General features: G+C 42.7%; 1 protein-coding gene across 3 annotated transcripts in view; it reads right to left on the reverse strand.

Annotated features, from left to right (window-relative positions):
- The window catches only part of CABLES1 (Cdk5 and Abl enzyme substrate 1), a 71707-nt gene that overhangs the window by 29086 nt on the left and 20350 nt on the right, over nt 1-22271 (reverse strand). For all 3 annotated transcript variants that reach the window (XM_062632842.1, XM_062632841.1, XM_062632843.1), the window contains exons 2-3: nt 6768-6839; nt 4178-4270 (exon numbers count right to left, since the gene is read on the reverse strand). In XM_062632842.1, coding sequence (XP_062488826.1) covers nt 4178-4270; nt 6768-6839 — 165 coding nt within the window. The remainder of the gene's footprint in view (nt 1-4177; nt 4271-6767; nt 6840-22271) is intronic.

A 22271-nucleotide genomic window follows, 5' to 3' on the forward strand; every position in this document is an offset into this window, starting at 1 on the left:
AGAAAGTCCAGAAACTTGTCAAATAGTCTGCTTTGGGGAAGGTGTGGTGGAAGCCCACTGCTGTTCAGGAAAATCTAATCATTTTTCATGGGAGAAAAGCATTTTCCTGGATTTCAGCTCTTCAACAAAGGGCATTTACAGTATTGCGTAGCTCTGAATAAGACATCAGAAGCAGCCTGAGCCAGAGAGGGTTTACGTGCCCTGACTGCCATTGTGCCACACAGACATGTTTAAAATTACTTCATGAAAAGGTTTTTATCCCCTAATTCTCACATTTCACCAAGAAGTTGTACTAATTACTATGGTTCAGAGCAACCATTAGTTTACAAGAGAGCTCTGACAATGTCCAACTTCTGAGACTGTAAAAGCTAATCTTCCAATTTCTTTAATGAGGTGTATGCTATGAAACTATAAAACCTTAGTGAGCACAAGGCTCTTGACAGAATCAGTAATCCACTGGACGTACAGAAGAAGAATGTCTGCTTTAGTATCTGTCTAGGTTTGATTGTGCTTCACCAAAAGGTTCAGGTCAGGCAATGGGATACACACGGTATGTACCATTCACCTGTGAAATACCACAGGCTCTTTACCTGATAGATGATGTCTGACTACAAGGGCTTTGCTACCCTGCATGCAACGGTGAACACACAAACCATGGATGCTGTCTGGTAGCAACTATCATTTTGGAGTCTCCCAGGTTCAAGATGGGGCTATTGGAAGGTGTCTGAAAGTAATTATGAACTGTGAGGATGCTGCAAATAGTCAGTTTCTTAGAGTGCATGTGTACGCATTTCCACAATTGAGGAGCATTAAAAGAGACCTTTCATAGCCTATGGATGCTGTTTGGCCTTGGCTTAGATCTGTATACTAACAAAAAAATTGAGAAAGCAATAATATGGGGGTGGGAAAAGGGCACTGTTTTACTGCTTTTTTTGTCTGCTATACAAGGTGACTCTAGAAATCTTATCTCGTTCTCACCAGGTATTGTTTGTTCAGCTGGCTCAGGTTGCTGTTTTGGTAGCCTGTTTCTGCTGGACAGGAAATCTGCTTCACAGCTTACAGAAGATGCCACCAACAAACCAGCTGAGTAGTATGGGTGAAACGACACACTGGTTGGTATCTGTGCTAATTTGTATGTTAGGGTTGACTATTTTGTCTTGTAATGTGAAAATTTATTCTGTGCTATTTGACAAGACTGCTTTTTGATAACACAGTCTGGGAAACAGAATTTTCCAGTTCCTTTACTTAGCCACATCCTACAAATCCGAAGAAACCGGTTTAACCAGTGCACAGAACAGTCAACAGGAAGCTTTACAAGGACTAACTGATAAGATGCGGTCTGCGTATAAGTGCTTTTTCTCTGTGCTAAATAGCTGAATTCTTATTTTAGAATCATAGAATCATAGGATAGTTAGGGTTGGAAAGGACCTTAAGATCATCTAGTTCCAATACCCCTGCCATGGGCAGGGACACCTCACACTAAACCATGTCACCCAAGGCTTTGTCCAACCTGGCCTTGAACACTGCCAGGGATGGAGCATTCACAACCTCTCTGGGCAACTCATTCCAGTGCCTCACCACTCTAACAGGAAAGAATTTCTTCCTTACATCCAACCTAAACTTCTCCTGTTTAAGTCTGAACCTGTTACCCCTTATCCTGTCACTACAGTCCCTAATGAAGAGTCCCTCCCCAGCATTCCTATAGCCCCCCTTCAGATACTGGAAGGCTGCTATTTTAACCACAGCCAGTCTGACCCTGCCACTGGAACACCGAAGGCTGGACCCAGAGCATCACTGCTGACCATGTATCATTCCCAGGGTTGAGAGAGGAAAAGCATTCAGTGTCATAGGACAAGGACACGTCACTTTGCAAGCTGAGAGCCACAGATAAGGGCAGTCAGCAGAGAAGGGAGCCCTGAGCTACCTAACACACTGCAGTTTGCTGTCACTCATAGTCACAAGCCAATGAAACAGTTACCGAATGCACTGGCCATTTTAATGCCCAGCTATCAAATTCACCACTCTCAAATATGTTCTGTATAGATGGTTTCAAAGCTGGTTCCTCAAGTTAAGTGAAAGTCTAATATGCTGTGACAGAAGGGTCAGAGGTTTCACAGAGAACCCAACTCCAGCCTGTTTGAGCAGTCGCATCCTGCGTGACCCTGCATTAGCCACCTGGGATGAAGTCCTGGGCATGGGAAGGAGCCCCAGGAGGGTTTTCTATCCATTGCAATAACTATGTTCCTCTTTGTCACAGGGAACTGGGGAGGATACCAACTTTAAAGGTCTTAACGTACTCAAAACCTGTTGATTTTACAATGAACACATGAAGTCGATCCAATGCCTATTATTTTCCCACTAACTTGAGTGACTGCAACAGAACCCAGACCCCTCAGAAACACTGGGTATGAGCTCAGGTTACTTACTGCTAGACTGAGCTGGCCACAGAAGCAACACAAAGTGTTGACTTTGCATTCTATTTTTAGCTAGTATCGCTGTGTATCCGTAGGACAAAAAGCATTTTCAAAACTGTCTAGCTTATTCTTACTGTGTCTGTGGTCCAGATAAAGAGATCTTTACTATGATTATGGAAATGTTCTGCAAAACTGTGCTGATGACGATAAGCCAGCAGAATAACAGAAGCTTACTCACTGTTTTCTTAGCAAACGATCTATGAATTAAGATAAAATGCTGCAAATATCCTACAAATATTTTTTTTCAAAATGTGGAGAAAACAGTTTACAAATCATGTATTTATTCATTTTTTTCACAGGTAATATTCCTATAAAATGTATGCATGTATTTTATCTACCCATCTCAGAAAGCACTCGTTATCTGTGGAATTTGCATAATACCTTACGAATACGTATTTTTTGCCATAAGAAATTCCCAGAGCACACATCTATTATGCACAAACCAGACTAAAATTAGAGGTCTGCTTTTCAGTGTTTGATTCCACATGTATTTATTGTAAAGACAATGATCAGCTGCCAGCTAGACAGCAGTCAAGTCAACAGTTCTTCATGTGTTTGTTTGCTACAAAAGCTGTTTCTAAAAAGCTGCCATCCCTTGAAGCCACAGTATTTCTGTTGATTACTACCTTTCACTGCATTTAATTGTCTGCATGAGAATAAACATGAGGAAAATTTTGCTTGAGCCAAGTAACACCTACCAGAATTCAACTCATAAAACCTGTGGTTCAATGTGATGTCAGAATTTCTATTGACCTGGTTACACATTTAATGGAAACCATAGGCACAAATCAGTCCACAGGAATGTACGCTGTTCTCACCCACTGCAGTTTTGTAAGAACAGGCATATGCAAGGGTCAACTCTCAGTGGGACTATATGTGGTCTCTAAGCAACCTCTTCAGATAGCCTATTTCAAACCTTTCATGTTTGGAAGGGCAAGAATAAAACCATGAGGCACACAGGGAAAAACACCAGAGAGGGCAGCTGTCTTCTTTATAAGCAGGGAGGAGCTAGTTTCACTTCTGAGCTGGATGATACTGCAATAAAGAACCTATTTTGCTGATGGGAACATCACAACAAGCGCCATGCCTCTGCTGTAAGGGAACTTCTGACCATAGACGTCAGGTCTGACTGTCAGGTCAGACGGTGCCCATGGCAGCAGTCTGGGCAGTGCACATCCCAGCTCAGGCTGCACCCCTCACACATCCAATGGGAGCCCCTCTGCCTGCCTTGAAGACATGGATCCCACTCCTCACCTTGCCACAACCACCCCCAGCTGTGTGCTTACCAGCCAGCACTTTGTATCCAACTGATAGATGTTGAAATACCATTCAGCCATTGCTAAACTTGACCCAGCAGGTTTGGCCATGTGTGCCTCTCACACTTCGCACTACCCTCGAAGAAGTGCAACAAGATTATGCCTAGTTTACTCAAACAGCAACACAGATTTTCCTTTTATACAGGTTGTTTGTACTAAGGAAACACAGGTCTCAAAAATGCACGGGCTAGCACTTCCACTGACTCGTGCTTCACTCAAGGAAGCATGCACTGCAGCCTGCACCTTCGCAGGCTATTTTAAAGGCCATTACTATGTATGGGGTAAGTGGCATTGGCACACTGTGCTCATGCATGGGGATGCTGACCCTCCCTTCCCTTCACGCCCCATGGATCGCCTTTGCAGAAGCAGGCTATGCATGCACAGTACCTGCCGTTTCTGGTATCGTGCTGCCGCATGTTCTTGATAAAATGAACCTTCTTAAAGTTCTTTGGTCTGGGTGATCCTGAGAGTGTCCGACATCTGAAAAATAAATCAGTTGGAGGGAGAGGGGAGGGAGGAAGAAGAAGTGCTCAGTTCCCTGCTGTATGGCCAAGAAGTCTACACAAAGGCAGGAAGGAAAGACGAGACAAATGATTCAAGTCACCCCGTGTTAGGAATGGGCAAGAACAATAAAGACAATAAGTCTGGAAACGTGACAGCTCAAATTAAAAAAAGATATTTGAAATAATAATAAGAAAAGGCAACATCCTCCCACCCCCCTTCATGCAAAAAACACATCATAAAAAAATGTGAGCAAAATAAAACTTCCTGTAATCTGCCGTGACAGCTCAGCCAACGCTTTCAGAGGAAAAAACAAATGAAGCCAAAATCTGGTAAATATGTGATTTTCCCACTCACACCAACCCTCAAACTTTCGTGTCCTATCCTCCTCAGCTATTGGTAAAGGAGCTACTGAGGAAAGTTCTTTCTTCTTTTAATTTTAGAAAGATTTAAAATCTCTAATTTGAAAGGATAATTCCTATTTGCTTTGAACTCTAAATATTAATTTTCACGTTCCTGACAGCATACAAACCAACAGAATATGAAAAATCACCTCAGGAAAAAAATACCATTCTTCTTAACATTAATCCTTAAATCTATTTTACATCTGAACATACTTTTTAAATCACAGTTACAGAAAGAAATAGCCGGAGGGAGAAGAGATGAGACAAACAGCAATATTCCCCACCCCCTTCCAGCCTTGCTCTTTTTAATCAGCTAAAACCACAGCACATGTGAAAGCTTTCTCTGTTTCATCTCCATGCTGTTTTGTTACAAGGCACGGCACGGCGCACAGACACTGGAGATAACTGCGCACTGCCTGGCCAGGGCTGCTGCATCCTCCATGGGAGCTAAGGGACAGGCACAGAACTATAGGATGGTTTGGGTTTGAAGGGACCTTAAAGGTCATCCAGCTCCAACCTCCCTGCCATGGGCAGGGACACCTTCCACTGGACCAGGTTACTCAAAGCCCCATCCAACCCAGCCTTGAACACTGCCAGGGATGGGGCAGCCACAGCTCCTCAGGGCAACCTGTGCCAGTGCCTCACCACCCTCATAGTGAAGAATTTCTTCTTTCTTTACTAAGTACAAGGAATCCTCAAAAAAGCATGTATCAAATGCACTACCAGCATATGGGACCAGCACAGTACTTCTGTATTGAGCCTCCCTAACCTACTTTTCCCATCCTCTCCTATGCACTGGAAGTGTTCATCAGCTTCCCAAGCCCAAGAGGCCCCTTTGTTTGACTGAAACAAAGAGACCACTGGTCTCAAGCCACCAGGGACTGTCAGTTCCTGTTGTACCAAATGCCATCACTGTGCACAGGTACACATCACTTGGCCATTTCTGCCTTCCTCCTGCTAGTAAAATCCTTGAGATTCCCTTACCCTCTGTTTGTAATTAATCAGCCTTGTTAGCTTCTTCAGGGGAAAATACTGTCAAGAGAGAGGATCCACCACCAATTCTGCAAATTAGCAAGTAAAAATACTGCCTCGCAAACCACACTTTGTTTGTATCTTTTGCCAATTATACGTGTTTGAATAATTTATGAGAATGCTTCATAACATGCTGGTAAGCATTCAATGGTAAGCTTTGTAAAAATAATCAAGCCTTGGTAATAGGCCAGTTGGTACAGCCTCTGCTATTAAGTCTTTGCTTTGAGGTGTGGAAGAGACAGCCGATCTGCATGTGGATAAACAATGTCATAGGCTAAGCACTTATATAAACCAGCTGAATTACAGGTTCCAAGATAAAGAGACATTGAAAATCCAGCTCCCCCCTTGCTGAACAGCTGACCTGGGAGCATACCACGCACTGGTCACATTACTGATCAGCCTGCTTCTGAACTGTTGAACAGTATTTTCATTTCCCATCACCCCAGAGCATTCCCTAGACTAATTACTGCAGTCCCCATAGAAGCTGTGGTCTCCTGGATGCAGAAATAAAACCACATTGAAGCTGCTGATATAACAAGGATAGGGGCAGTTTTGTAAGTGAGGTGGCAGTCACAAACATACCTGCCAACATGCAAAGACAGTAATGCTGGCTACCGAACCAAGACTGCATGTGCTGAGAGAACAAATCATAAAAAATCATTAAAAAATGAGAATACTAAAAATACTGGCCTTCAGAAGCTTACTTTATCAAACCAGCTGTACTCGCTCATTAAAGGTACTACTTACATTACGGGTCAGTTACGTTAGTGACAACTAACTTTTTTATTACTTGAATCTGACTTTTAATTTCCTGACATTCTTTTTAAATACTGACTTCTTATTTAATAGCCTAAAGCCAGGGAATGTGTAATTTATGTCACCTACCACCTTGCAGGTTGCGTGAAGTTTCAATACCTTTACCCCCTAAGAACATCTTAACGCAAACACCCAGCTGCTTTTCAACATGGGAACGGACAGCAGGTCTGTCCATGCATGTGCCTTACAGACAAAGTAACCAGAGAGAAAGTGAATAAAAAGACCTCCGCAGTGGGGCATTTTCCTCGATGTCCTCCAGAGTCTCCAGAGAAGATCGCTGGGAGATCAGCCGACGTCTGCAGAGAAAACAGAACACAAAACATCACCACTGGTTAGAGGGCACGATGAAGTCCTTATAAAGCTCACAAACCACCATTCACTAGCCAACCCGCACCTTTGGATATTAATAAATTTTGACCCATTCTGCTTATCTCACTGAATCTATCTGGTGCCAAACCAAACTTACTCCATACAAGCTTCTACAGCAAAACAAAGGTTGACACTTTCCAGCAGCTCCTCCTCAGTTTGTGTTTTCAGATTTTCCTTCCTTCAAGGGTTTAACACCAGCCTACCACCAGTCCCACATTTGCTGTGGTATAGTTTGCAAGGCTATGAGTACAGTTCTTTGATAAAATAATGAAGACTTAGAGCTACAGAGACTGCCTGTCATTTGCACAGCCACATGGGACAATTCTCTTTCCCCCTTGCCCTTTTTACCAAAAAAATGCCACTTGTTTCTCAGTGATATCCATCTCATCACTCCAGTGAGGAACGACTGAAGAGAGATGAAAGATGACAGAGCCGGCAGCACTGGGCACAGACCAGCAGTTTCAAAGGAAGCTGAGTAGCACAGATGAATTTAGTCCTGTTTTAATCAGTTTTCTATGGCTGAGCCAGATCCCTCCTCCAATTCAGTGAAATGAGGTAAAAAATTCTTAGTATTTCAAGTTTTTTGACTGTTCAGAAAAAGGGCAGGGAAGAAGCCCTGAAACAGGCTTGTGTTTAGCAGGAATTGCTGCTGCACATCCTCCAAACAACCCAAAGGCAGCACAAAATGAGGAGCTGCACCCAGCCCCCACAAAAGCCACTGTAAATACAGAAACCAGATGTGTGAGATACAGCCTACATAATAAAAAATTAAGCCAGCAATCATCAAAATGACCCTACCGGCAGATGGGAGAGCCAGCAGAGTGAAGGGACCATGCCACAGCACCCACCTAGCACAAGGACTGTCAGAACCCATCACTCTTAGGTGCCACTGCTGAGGTGTACATACCTGACCAGTGATTTTATGAGTATGAACTTAAATAAGCCTCCACAGACTACCACTATTTTTCCCCATTTACCTATTAATAATATATTATTTATATGCATATAATATATCCATTATTTTAATAATTATTACTCATTTATCTTTCCCACCAAGCTGCCTTACTGCCTTGATCTGCAAGCAAAGAGTTTCCAGAATCTCACTGTTATGAGCACCTCTATGCTTTCAAGGGTGCTCACTGATTTATTCCTAGGCTGTAGTTTCCCATTAAATTGTTTTCTCTGATGCCAGTATAAGCAGTTTCTAATCCCTTTTGCAATTTGCTAGCCACTCCAGTTGTGCTGCTACTACTGTTCCTGCAGCCGTGATGCAAATCTGATTACCAAAATGTTTTTCAGTTCAAAGTAACCCTGAGGCTCAGTACTTCAGTTTACTACTAGTTCAAACACCACATTTCCATTACTAACCCCCAGACATCACATTTCAGGACAGTTTGAATGTGTATGCAGCGTTTCACATACTTAGAAAATCATGAAAACCCCCCTCAATTCATAGAGCAACTAAGTGTGAAACATAATCCTCTTAGGAAAAATATGCAAACCTAAATCCCTTCAGGCTTTGTCTAAACTAGAATTATAGATATGGTGCAAGACAGGATACACCTTCAAAATGCTAAGAGAAAATAAACTCTGCATTTCAGGGTGTGCTGAATTTGCTGGGATGGACAAGGAAGAAGAGACCAAGTATCTGTCTCCTGTACCCATGGGTGCTCCTTCAGCTCCATTATCAGAAGACACAGAGATGCTCTTACAGGGAAAAACTCAGATCAGGAGGAGCTCCCCCTCCATTTTCAGTTACACTGGCCTATAAACAAAGTTGGAAGGGTCAACTACCAGCCCCACTGATGTAGCAGATGATCACTGTTGCTTTTTAGTACCTCTTTATATGTCATTAGTTTAATAACATGCTTAAATGATAATACCCTCCCATCTTGTGGTATTACACCACCAAAAGCATACTTGGCATGTTGTTAGTCTAAGGGATATAAACAACAGTACAACTGTGCCACCTTCTTTGTACTAAATTTATCAGATTAGTCACAAAGTATTGCTTGTAGATGCCTGTTAGATGTCACAGGTGCTTGTACACCACCAGATGCATATTCCGGCCACCACTGCAACCCTCCTCCAAGTCTCTCCTCACCCAAAGTTATGCATCATCCTCAATTTCATTGCCAATAGCTTGGCAGAGGTGGGTTTGAAGAGCCCACATTTGCATCTGTTACTAAGGCAGATGCATTGGTTGGCTGAAAAACACACAACTGCATTTAATCAGCTGGTCATTCAGTTGCCTGGTGACTGTTCAGATTCCTCTGGCTTTCCTCACTGGTCTCAACTTCTTAAACCCAGAATGAGGGATGCTGACTCCTGGCTTTTGCTTGCTAACACTGAATGCAACACAGGCTGTGTAATAATTGCTGCCACCCCTGTTGGCACTGAAGCTCACAATGATTTTCATCAGTAATGATTCTGCAGTATTCTGGCTGCTAACATGGCAAGTGAGTCTTCATGGAGAAGGGGAGAAGCTCTTTGCTCACACGAGCTTGTGAAAGGAACACTGATACCTCAGTTTCCTTCCAACTAGTGTGAACATATGTACGACTCTGGATAAATTCATCCTGGAAGGAAGAAAGCAGATGAGCTCCCCTCTGCCACCAAAATCACCAGTAATGAAGAAGCATGGGTCACACAGAAGAGTGCAGTGATATAAACAGGGGCTGGCTCAGCCCAATCCCCTCCCTGTGCTGGCATCGTGGGGGGGAAGATACCCAGTTCAGCATCCAACCCCCCTGAAAACTGCCACATCTTTCACCTCTTCTCAAAATCGTTAGTTTAACAGGTTCAGCTCCCTGCACAATCACTGGAGCACCAGTGAGGCAGATCTGCAGCAACTCTGCTGAAATCAGTTCATACTTCCTGTACCCTCTTTTCACTGAAGAAGCTCAGCCACAATGAATTATGTGCAATTATTCCACTTTATCTTCAATCTTTATTTTGAGGCCTAATTAAGATGACCTAAATACCAATACTTTATAAGCTTTCCACAGCTGGATATTACACCAGAAATGCTGGCTAATGAACCTACCTGCTGCGAACCAAGTCACATCCTGTGCCACACACACAGGAAAAACACAATTCTGGAAAAGCAAAGCTTTTGAAAGCATGTACCGGAGAATACAAGCAAAACCAGTTTCCCATTGTCTTCATTAAAAATTAATCGCCTCAACTGGTGTTTAATATTCAGATTAATTTATCATCTTTCCTCAGGCAAGCAGTCAGGGATTGTCTATGCAGCTTCTAAAAGCGTTATTGATTAATGTGCTCCAGCAGCTGGTGTATGTAGACACCTGCACTGAAATAAAGTGGTTTATATCACACACCACCATCATTCTTACATAAAGCTGTGTTGATACTTTATAATTAAAAATGTCCTATTTCAATAATAATTAGGGGAAAATCCTTCTATTATTAAGGAAGAGTATATGCAGACCAAAACAAAATAGCATTATGTGAATCACACAGTATTCAGGCTTTGGGATAAGTCTGTAGGCAGATACATTTTCAATATAAAATGCTTTAAAACTTGTGCAGAGTAAATGTCAGCCAGTTAACACATGGAACTGCCCTTAATAGCAAAATGAAAGATGTTTCAGTAAAAATGTTCATTTCTCCTAGTTCACAGAATCGTAGACTCAGAATAGTAAGCCTTAAAAAACTCCTCCTAGTTTAGCTACCACATACGAATTACGACAAATACACCCCTCTCCCCAAACCCCCATGCATGCAGAAGAAAGCTGTTCAGCTCTGGGAAGATAATGACCTCCCAGTTCTAATGACCATCGGCTCCCATAGGACACTGCCAGTCACAGCCTCATGCAACTTAAGGACTTTTTTTGTTTTAAAATCACAGAATATCACTTTCCCTTAAACATCTACCTAAATATTTGTTGTTTCCTCCTTGTTCCCTGTGTAATTGTTACACGAGCCCAGAAATAACCAATACCCAACAATCAAATTCAAAGCTCAGTTTAAAGACAGAGACTAAGGAGATATTTGATGCCTTGGTCTTTTAAACAGATGTTTTCTGAGATATTCATGACCCCTGTCTGCATACTGGATTTATCTTTGACCAGCTGTCTGAATCTCTTTGGTAGTTTCTTGAAACCTACATTTTCCCTCTCCAAAGTCAGATTAATACATGGCTTAATGGCAAGAAATAAAGTAAAACAGAAGGACAAATAAAATAAAGGAGGTCTGTAATCAGAGCAGCAAACTGTCAAAGTGAGTAGACTGCAAAAAGATTCACCATAACCAGCCCATCAATCGGTAGAAAATTAACTTCACTGTCTATTGCTGCAAAATATTCAGTTCAATTATGTTAAACATACAAAATCTTAAGCCCCTCAGACAGGAGGTGATCAAAAAATTAAGCTGTAATCAGAACACTGAATAAATTCATTCATTCAGGAAGGAAGCCGATGATAATCCAAGAGATAAGGAAAAATAAATCCATGTGTAATGACTTTCTAGGACAGCTACAAAGCCAGGAAGAAAAGCTGCATTTTAAATACACCTAATTTTTGTGAAAGCTGTGAGTGTAGATCTCCTCTGCTTCTGTTAAGATTACAAACCTAAGGTGGCTGAAGCCAGCAGCATAGGTGTCACTCCCAGAACAAAAGCGTCCATCAAGACAAGCTTTTCCACTTTGTCTGGGACAACTGCATCCCTTCAGAGATGCAGTGATCATGGGACATGAGTGCTAATCATCTGAACATCTGCAGATTGAGTTAACACTGATGAGAGAACTTGGGAGGGCAAAGATGTTTCAGCAGCTGAAGACTGCTGGTAGTTCACATGCCCACTGGACCACCTCCTCTCTTCAGGTGGCCAGGGAAAACGGATGTGCACTAACAAGAGCCATGGTGCAGAAACATGAGGGTTAGTACCTTCTGTGTGGTCACAACCACATTTCTAATACTGTGGCTTGGGAGCATCAGAGAAGCACAAGACTGCCTGGCACTTGGAAAATTCTGAATTCCTTATTTTCACAGTACCTTCATCACAAAAAAATGTATCCTACGCTCAGGAAGACTACCCTAGGTATGTACACAAAGGGAATGGAAAGAAAGCCATTATAAGACTTGCAGCAATGGGGAATGAGATCAGGATACCCCAAGGCTTGCCTAGAGGTGTAAGTGGAGGGTTTCCCTCTACCATCCATCCACCCTTCTGAAAGGTACAGGGTCCAGACTCAAAGAGGAGCACTTGCTCAAAAGCCAACCTACTGTTGCCCAAAAGCCAACACAGTCCTTTGCAAACATTTCCTGGGGACTTACCAAAACATCTCTTGACATGCAACTCCCACAGGTCTAACCAGGCAGAGCCTCACCGTGAACTCTAAAGGAACAGTGACCCTAGGACTGTTTTTTATATTGTGCCCTCCAGCACCAAAATAGTTTGAACAGTAAAAGAAGGACAGTATGCAATGAGAGTTCAGACCAGGCTTCTAGGTGCTAGAATGCAAAAAGTCTAAAGTCAATATATGTATTATATTTTACAAGTACATTTATATACAGGGTTTAGTGGTGGACTTGGCAGTCCTGGGGTAACGGTTGGACTTAATGATCTCAAAGGTCTTTTCCAACCTAGTTGATTCTACATATATATATATAAACATAATTCTGGTCTATAGCCCACAACAAACCCTGGCTGTTCAGTACTTCAGTTCTTTCAGCATGTGCGGGCCACAAACACATCTTCCATGCAAGTCTGAGTTTTGAGTAAGTTACATGTACCATTCTCCTCCCTAACTCCCTTGGAGTAAGGATTTGGGAACAAACAGAAACGCAGCTGCCGGCTGGCTCTCCTGGGCCAGGGGAGCACACAGGCAGCAGACACAGGCAAATGCCCTGTCCCCAGCAGCCCCAGCCACTTCTTCACCCTGGGGAAACAGCTGAATGCCTCTGCCTGAGCTCCCAGGCTAAGCTGCCGTCAATTAATACACTCATCTGAAATATTATACAAGACATCAGCTGTGTACAAATCCCCATTCACTTCCTGACCCCTGACTTTAAGACCCAGCATGAACCCAGATGAAAGACCCACTAATGAGTCACCTCTCACCCTCCCCCTGAAGCTTTTACTGGGATTCCTATGTCCCAGTTCATTTTCTTCCTATCTTTTGCCAATATCACAGGAAGACAAACACAGGAAAAACAAACCCTGAGACTATTAAAAATTATTACGGGAAACAGAGTTTCCAGGAGCTGCCCAAACTGATATAAAGCGGGTTTTAATTGTATGCTATCATAATTATGCAGCGGAGGCAGTCTCTGCAAAGAACATCAAACTCCATTTAGGACTTCCAAGCTGCACAGCGCATTGGCAAGGCTGCCCACAACAGGAGTTAAAAGCATCTGGCTCATGCTGAAAATGGGTTATCTTGTTAATTCAACAGCCCAACCCAAATACACAGGGAGCATACACCAGGAGACCTCCATTTAGCTGTCATCTATGTGTGGGCAGGATGCAAACGCAATTTAAGATCACAGCCTTCTGCAGTGGGCTCTGGAGGAAAGTCTCTGACACAGAAATCCTGAGCTAACAGGACCCCCGACAACCTGCTCTTCTTGGGATGCGTACTGTAAGGAGAAAGACCTTTAAACCTTAGGCTAGCAATAATTAGGAGAATGACATGCCTCCTTGGTCTCCATCAACCTTTCAGGGGTAAGCAGGAAGATGGGCAGAAAACAAAGGGAAAAGGAGAGAGCTATAACATGAACATGCTCCCATGCTAGACTCTTCCCAAACCAGATGTCTCTCCTGAACTTGGTATCCTATCTGCATTGCCATCCAACTCGTTCCTCACCCTCCCACAACACCCAAGGCAGAAACCTCAAAATACACAGCGCTCAAACTGCTGCCTGCTGACCCATCTGCACATAACATCTCAGCATAAAAAAAACCTACATTGCCACCCCAAAGATAGGATATTTATTTTTTGCAGTGTACAAATCATACTGATGTTAAGTACAGAGTACCAAACGAAAGAATTAAGAAAGAATGAAAGACATCAACATGACGATACTGAAGTATCCCACTGACCTTTCTTTCATAGTGTGACAATTCAACATAATGCTTTGTTCACAAATTATTATGTAGCTTTACACACATGATCCTTGAAAGTCCCCACAAAATTCTAGCATGGCTCTATCCCAACGTTCCAGAGGTCTGGTTGTATCAAATATAAAAACAAGAGTACCAGCAAAGCTAAGAGACAGAGGATTTACACTACAATTGTGGAGAAGCAAGCTGTTCAATGACAAAACATTCATATAGTGTGAATGTGTACATGCATGTGCACAGAAAAACAGAAGGTATGGTGGAATTAGTTTGGGGGGGGGGGGTTATAGCATCCTGCACAATTCATCTTGATATATTAATCACTAGTCTTGCTATAAGACATGATTCTGGAAGGAAGTGCATTCAAAATTGGGCATTGATATGAAATCTCTAGCAAAGGAAAAACATGTGGTTGAGTATAAGGAGACTGGAAGAGCGATCATCACATGTTGATGATTCTGGAGGCCCTTTCATTTTTCCCTCCCCAGCTGGATTCCCAATTCACCAACGATAGATCTTGTTTGAAACCCACTATCTTCCCTCTGCAGGCAGCTGCCCTTGCACCCAGTCCTCCTACTGCAGGCTCTATTCGAGCCATAATGAGGAGCTGCAGCTGAAGTTCAGTAAGATTAGTCTAAAGACAGCAGAACGTTCACAGATTCTGAAGGGCCTAAAATCTACATCCTCTATTATCAGTAACCAGTGATTTACAGATTCACTGCCTTCACTTTACTGACTCTGCAGCAATGTGATAGCTTTCAGAAGGCTTGTGCACAGTGATTTATTTTGAGTATGCCTGCACACTGCCACAGCTGCATTTTTGAGAACAGCCATTAGCTCATAACCTAACACATATTATCATGGGATAACATCAATGTGCATCAGCTTAATTAAAGACACTCAAATCTAGCAAAGGAGCAAACAAGATTAATCATCTGTCCCTATGAAAACAAGGCTGCTTGCCAAAGCAGATACAATAACACTGTAAAGAACATACAAATTCTCCATCTTTATGTCCTTTATCTACAGTAAATCCCACACCATAATAGCCTTTGCCTGATCAACATTAATCTAACAGATTCTTCATGTGTCATTTCTGCCTGACAAACTGTGTGTGTTATGAAATGATTAATATTTAGGTCTGTCCAAAAGTAACATTGCTCCTTACATGGCACATCCTAAGGATACCTATTCCCAAGAAAATAAAGGAAGAATCCAACTTGTAAACCAAGTACTTGAGTAAGACACACTGCAAGACCAGTCCTTAAAGTATCAAATCCCATGATGTTATACTTCAGAGTAGCTGAAGTTCCGGAATTAAGTAAGAAATTCACTTGCAAGTCAAGGCTATATGCCATAGAGACCATGACACACATGCACTGCTAAGCCTTCTGAAAAAAAGACTTCAATTCTAGCCTGCATACATGACTACGGAATTAAAACTGCTGTGTTTTCCTGTTTGTTTTCCTTATTCCATCTGTGGTATTTCTTAGATTACCTACAGCCCAACCTCGTATCCCCATCTTGCCTCCAGATGCACATATTCTATCTGGGAAAACATACTCCCCCATTTTAACACTAGTCTTAGAAGAAGAGATCTGAACAGTCACTTGATAAACCTCACTGCTTAAAAAAATACATCCTAGACACTGTGAATTGCCTGGATAAAGTTCTTTTGAAGGAAAACATGTGTCCTGCCCCCCTATGTGAACAGGACACAAATACCACATCAAACAAGCGAAAGCTAGCATGAGGCATTTCACGCATGATGTATGAATGCTGGCACAGGTGGTGGCAATCAGACTGTTCACTGATGCACACTTTGGATTTAGTTCTGGGCACCTGTGCTGCAAAGTTGCTCAGGATCAGGCACTTTTCCCACCATCCCCTTACAGACCCAAGAATCAATGACCTCCTATCCCTAGCCGTGCATTACTAAAGCCCAAGCCAATTCATATGGTTCAGAGAAATCAAATATTGGATAGCTTAGATATCTAATACCAAGTATACTTTTGGATATCTGGGATAATGCAAGACAGTTCAGTGCCATAATTTTAAATATTATTACACTCACAGGGATTAATGCCTTCTTGCCTCACACACAGATAGTTTAATGTGTTAGTCCACACACAGACAGTTTAATGCCAAAGATATTTGAGTAAATGTCCTGGGTTCAGCAGTAGCAGTCATTTTTCCCCTTCTTGGTAGCTGGTGCAGTGCAGTGTTTTGACTTTCAGCTTGGGAACAGAGCTGATAACAATGATGTTTTGGTTTGGCCAAGGACTTTGTGAGCCTCATGCTCTGCCAGGGAGGAGGGGAAGCCAGGAGGAAGCAGAGACAGGACACCTGACCCAAACTGACCAAAGAGGTATTCCATACCACAGCACGTCATGCCCAGGAGGTAACTGGGAGTTAGCCGGAAGGGCTGGGAGACTGCAGGGTTGGAGGAGGTATCGGGCAGTGCTCGGTCGGGCTGAGGGGGGGGGCAAGTTATCGGTCAGCTGGTGGTGAGGTGTTGTATTCTCTTCCCTTGTTATTTCCTTTATCATTGTTATCATTGGTGGTAGCAGTAGTGATTTGTGTTATACCTTAGTTACTAAACTGTTCTTATCTCAACCCGTGGGAGTTGCATTCTTTTCGATTCTCCTCTCCGTCCCTCCGGGAGCAGGGGGAGGGCAAGAAAGTTGGGGAAGTGAGCGAACGAATTACCTGACTGGGTTTAAACCACGACAGTAAAAAAAGACGTATTTACTTAAAATATTGCATTTGTTTATGCCTTACTTAAAAACATATTTGCAGTATATTATAACAAGATCCATAATAGGTTAACCATAGAATGGTTTGGGCTGGAATGGACCTTAAGATCATCTAGTTCCAGCCCCCCTGCCATGGGCAGGGACACCTCACACTACACCAGGTTGCCCAAGGCTCTGTCCCACCTGGCCTTGAGCACTGTCAGGGATGGAACATTCACCACTTCTTTGGGCAACCCATTCCAGTGCCTCACCACCCTTACAGTAAAGAATTTCTTCCTTACATTCAATCTAAACTTCCCCTGTTTAAGTTTAAACCCATTACCCATTGTCCTATAGCTACAGTCCCTTTCCAGCATCCTTTAGAAACCCTAATACTGGTAACATGTGGGTCGGCAGCTGTACCATTTGCTCGCTGTTGACATATGGTGATACAGTAGTGTCCAATATTTAGAGAAGCTTGCCAAGAAGCCTCCCCACCTGTTTTCACAACAGGGAGTACCCAGCAGACACCCAAATGAGCTTTTCACTGGCTTGGCAAATGCAACCTGTATCTGCAGGCTGGGGAACTGCCTCTCCCAGGATCAATACTTCCCCAGAAGCGTATACCACAACTGGCAGAGCCCAGAGGCCAAGAAAGCATCTCCCCTACTCTCTACTGTGCACAGCCTCTTCCAAGCACACTGTTCCCACTCACCCACAGGACAAACATTGCTCTACCACCCAGAAACAGCTGGATGTGAAGACCTGAAAGGGTCCCAGATTTATGGCCCTTTATATTCTTATATTCCCCACATACTGTCATAAGTGCTGCGTTATCAGATGTGCAGAAATATTGCTTATTCTGGTAATCTGAGCAGTCTCCTACTTAGTAAGTTACTTTTTTTTTAGAGAACTGAAGCAGTCAAGCAGTTGGACTACATGATCATTGCAGGTCGCTTGGATCTGAAATATTTACTCCGTTTTATCCTAAAAGCAGATTCAACAACACACCAGAAGTGAGGAAAGCTGCCAGAGCACTCTGCTAGACTGGGTCTACCAATATTTGAGCAATAAAAAGCATCTCATAGTGACAAGTCTGGCCAAAAAAAGTGAAATTTAGAGGGCTGGTTTAAGACCAGCATTATTAGAAGGCAGCACAAGACCCATATTTCATGTTTACATACTTGGCAAGCTTCCCTGCCTTGGGTCACCCATGTCAGTGCTGTGTGCACTATCTCCACATACAGCCATGCCGTGCCAGCAGAACCAGAGGCAGCAGCTCAGGCTGCCCTCTTAAAGCATGCTGATTGCTGCAACAAGTAACTCCAGTGATGATTCCTGACATGTTCAGTCTCTCCCCAGCACACCCAAAACATACATTACATTCATATTATGCAATGAAGAAGGGAAGAGGTTGGCTGACCTAATCCTAATGTCACAGTGACCCACTTCAAATGTTTCTTGAGCCCTTGACCTGATCTAATCTGCAATGCATATAAGAAAACAAATAGATACAGAAACCATTAATAATATATCTGCAACCTATCTTCTGGTAGAGATGATTAACTGAGAACAGGTTCACGCCTTCGCCTTACCGGAAGTCTGGGAGTTATCCAGCTATTCTCATCACAAACAAATTGTTAACACAAATGTTATGCTGCTTATGGTGAGCTTATATATTCAGTACATTACCTCGGATGGCGGCCTACATACACAGGAGCTGGGACAAAAAGTCTAAAAATAACAGTAAAGTTGCAATTGTTAGTGGATCTCCCACCTCCGCTTCCAAGGTTTAGCAGAGACAGGGACAGCTTCCAGAGTTCTGTGTTTGAGGATGGACCTCCCCTGTGTCAAGGAGGATTGCCATAAGCTTTACCAACAAAGGTTTCAGAAGGGTGTTAAGACACTACTCAACATTTCCAAATCTTCCCAGCAGTCAAAGCTGGCTGCCTGAGTTGTCCATCTCCAAGCACCTGGGATGCACAGGGGCAAACGACAGCACCAGACTGGAGAAACACCTGAGCTGATGCCACCGGTCCTCTCAAAGCTGAGCTGTCATACCCTGACTTAGTATGAATGATTTCCAGGGTCTGGCAGGAGAAGTGTTGTAGTTACAACTGTAGCTATGGTAAGTACAACCTTAAGCAGAGTAACAGACTTTTACATGGCAAATGCCACAACTATACATGGAAAAATTCTTTAGCTCTTCCTTAGGCGAGACCTGGAGGTTTTGGGGTACTTTTCCTGGTTGGTGTTTCATTTGTTTGTATCCATGCACTTTTTAGAGCCTTAGTCTGAGAAAGCAAAACTACTAAGACAATGCAAAAATTGATATATTTGATATTTTAGGCTTTGCCTATCTGCCTGTAATGAATTAATCATGTTACCACTTCCTCAGGGTGAGCAGGAACAGGGATAAAACCTATGCAAATGTAAGCTAACAAAGATTTCCTGGTTTACTCGTCCTCCCCTTCCTTTCCCTTCTCAAAATCACTGCACTTCCACCAGCACTCTTGAAAGACAGGGGCCCAAGACTTTCCCCAGAGCTGCACTATTGCCTAGTCCTCCATCAGCCAATAGCTTTTTCTTGATAACATAAGGCATTTTGTCATCTGACTCAGTAGAAATTTTAAAGCTCTGCAATGAATTGCAATGAACTCGCAGCTCATTAGCAATGAATTAAGTTGATGAAAGGTTACAAGGAACCAAGGACAATTTTTGCAGAGCATCTCCAGGCAGTTTTTCCAGGCCATCAGCTCTCTTTTGCTACCCAAGGAATAGGAGTACATCCTGCACTCTTTAGAAAGTCAACCTCCTCTTTCCCCATGAAAAACATCACAAAATATTGCCTCATGAAATACACAGAGTCCTTCTCATGCGATGGGAACATATTCATGATTCTGATCACATGTTGTACTTGTGGATGCTTTGATGTAATAGCATGGGAGAGAAATTTTGAAGGATTTACAGATTAATCAGTCAGAGCATCAATGTGGGCTAGGACTGCTAGAAACATGCTCCTCTGGGGTATTATCGGCAGCTCAATTTACAGCAGATGAAACAAACACGCTTTGGGAATGCAAATGAATTAGGATGTCACAAAAAAAGTAATTCAACTTCAACCAGCAGGGCTTTAGATTTGGTTAGTTACCTACAAGATCTTTATTTAACTGTAAACCTGGCACATTAGCTAGTATGATCACCAATTTGGACTTCATTTTGCTGCTACTTTAAAAATTAGGCTTCATAACTCATTCTAACAGGTTTTCAGGTCACATCTATAATATATATATCTACCTATGCACTTGCGCGCTTTTGCATGCTCTGTGACAGATCTGAAGAACAGCGGAATCCTTCCTACACATAAAAACAAGGGTAAGATATTAATTCATATCACCAGTGTGGAAGAGATAAGTGGAACAAGACTGCTAATCAGTCACGTTCCATTTCAATCCTCAGTAACCACAAAGAGAGCTTGTTTTTTTACTGCAGGCATTGTCTTACATCAAACAATTTGCAGATAAGAAAAATCAGTTCTCTTCCTGAGAGCACATAAGTATTTTGATAGAAAAGATGAAACAGCATTGGAAATTAACTGTAACACTTCTTCCCCTCCCTAGCCACCAGAGTATGTCCACTAGGATGCATTGCTAATATATAACTATATTATCCAGACTGACAAATTTGGTGCAGTCTGCTGTTTTGGTACTACAGAGCACAAGCCATTAATAGCTGACTGCCTCATTCAAATGAAACAAGACAATTACCAGCTGTAACTTACACAATTAATACTACTGCTGCCAGCATTTTCAGCAGAGATTTGGTTGTTTTATAGCTCATTTGAAGTCTTTAGAGAACGTGTTATTAGTACATCTGTCCTGCTGTAAACATAATTATCATGCAAAATCCCATTTATCATGCTGATCAGGAAGCACTTTCTATGAGCCTTTCAGGCCCAGAACACTGATTAACAGGCAAGGGAATTTGACTGTCCCAGCTAGCCAGAACCATTCTCATCACCAGGAGCATTTCTGTTGCTTTCCAGCCAAGCATGTGGCAATTTTCTGAATAGGCATGAGACTTACGCTAACCTGTTCCTGGAGTTTTCTCCGAATCACCTCTGAGCTTGGGATATGTCATATTTGAGCCTGGGGTATATCATATTTGACACTGCTTGCTTGTATCATTAGTTGATCTCACATTCTCCCATAATTCGCTGCTCCTCAGACCTCTCAAAGACTGAGCAAACGCCTTGTAGGTGTCCAGGCTAACAGAGCTGCTGCAGAGGAAGCAGGCAGCAACTGGATTCGCCATGATCATGACCTTTTACAGGTACCAAAAATCACATCCACGTCATAAACAACAGGCCAACACCTACCTCAATACAGCATTACTTTTAATATACAAAAATGGGCTTGGGCCAAATGTAAACAGACACCAGTTAAACAAACACCAACCCACACTCTATGAATTTTGTCTAAGACGGGTAAGAGGTTTTAAAAAGTGAACACCATTAGAACTTGTCAAACTCTGTCACCTTACGTGCAGAACAATCTGCAGCTGGAGGCTTGATGCGCACAGAAACTGTCCTTGTGGACAACTTAGCCTTCAAAGACCTACAGAACATCCTGACACCAAACCAAGATTAAATGAAGTAAAGGTCAACCCCCACACAGATGTCCTGCAAAGTACAGCTTCATAATTGGTTTAAAGCAGTCTCATTTACGCTAATAACCTTATGACAAAAAGGCACCCTGCTGCTTCAGCCACCTATCCACTCCCCACACCATGCCAGCGTATCTGCAGCCAACCGAGCATGGGAATCAATCCTACTAACCAGCACACAAGTGGGAAAAAAAAACAAACCAAACTGAAAACCAGAAACAATTAGTGATCAGCTTTGATTGGGTTTTGAGAGGGAAGAAAAGGCCTGCTGTCTTCAATGGGATCAGCCCCAAACAATCCTCAAATCACAGCAACAGACCTGCTGTTGTTGCATCCTTGGAGGCTCCCATAGCTCCTGTCTGTCCCCGAGCCTTCCTCCACTGTAGCTACAGGTCTCGCTTTCCACTCAGCCAGTTACTGGGCATCTAAAACAGTCACGAGTAGCAGGTTTAGGCTGGACTCCTTCAAGCTTGACAGATAGAGATGCCAAATAGGCCTATGGCCAATACTGATCAGATTCAGTCTTTCTGTACCCAACAGCACAGCTCCAGCAGCTTTTCTGCTTGATGCAAACAAAAGAAAGCACGCTACAGTAGCAAAATGAGAACCTGATTATTCTTCTTTATCAGTTCGAATATCATTTGTTCTTTTCCTGGTGCCTAAAAACTGCCTGGCATGACGCAAAGGACTCACAGGATGCCCTGAGGTTGATGGAATCACACTGCTGGGCAGAGAAGAAGGAGACCAATTCCCCATGATATCAGAAAGAAAATGTTGTTTCAAAGATAAGTTATTTTACTGCTGATAAATGTGTGATAAAGTGTATGAAGTATTTTTTTAAATGTGGGAGGAATTCATAAATTTAAACCAAGATAA

Source organism: Pezoporus occidentalis, unplaced genomic scaffold (genome assembly GCF_034315485.1).
Source record: "Pezoporus occidentalis ecotype Australia unplaced genomic scaffold, CSIRO_AGI_Poc_V1 ctg4, whole genome shotgun sequence".
Taxonomy (NCBI): domain Eukaryota; kingdom Metazoa; phylum Chordata; class Aves; order Psittaciformes; family Psittacidae; genus Pezoporus; species Pezoporus occidentalis.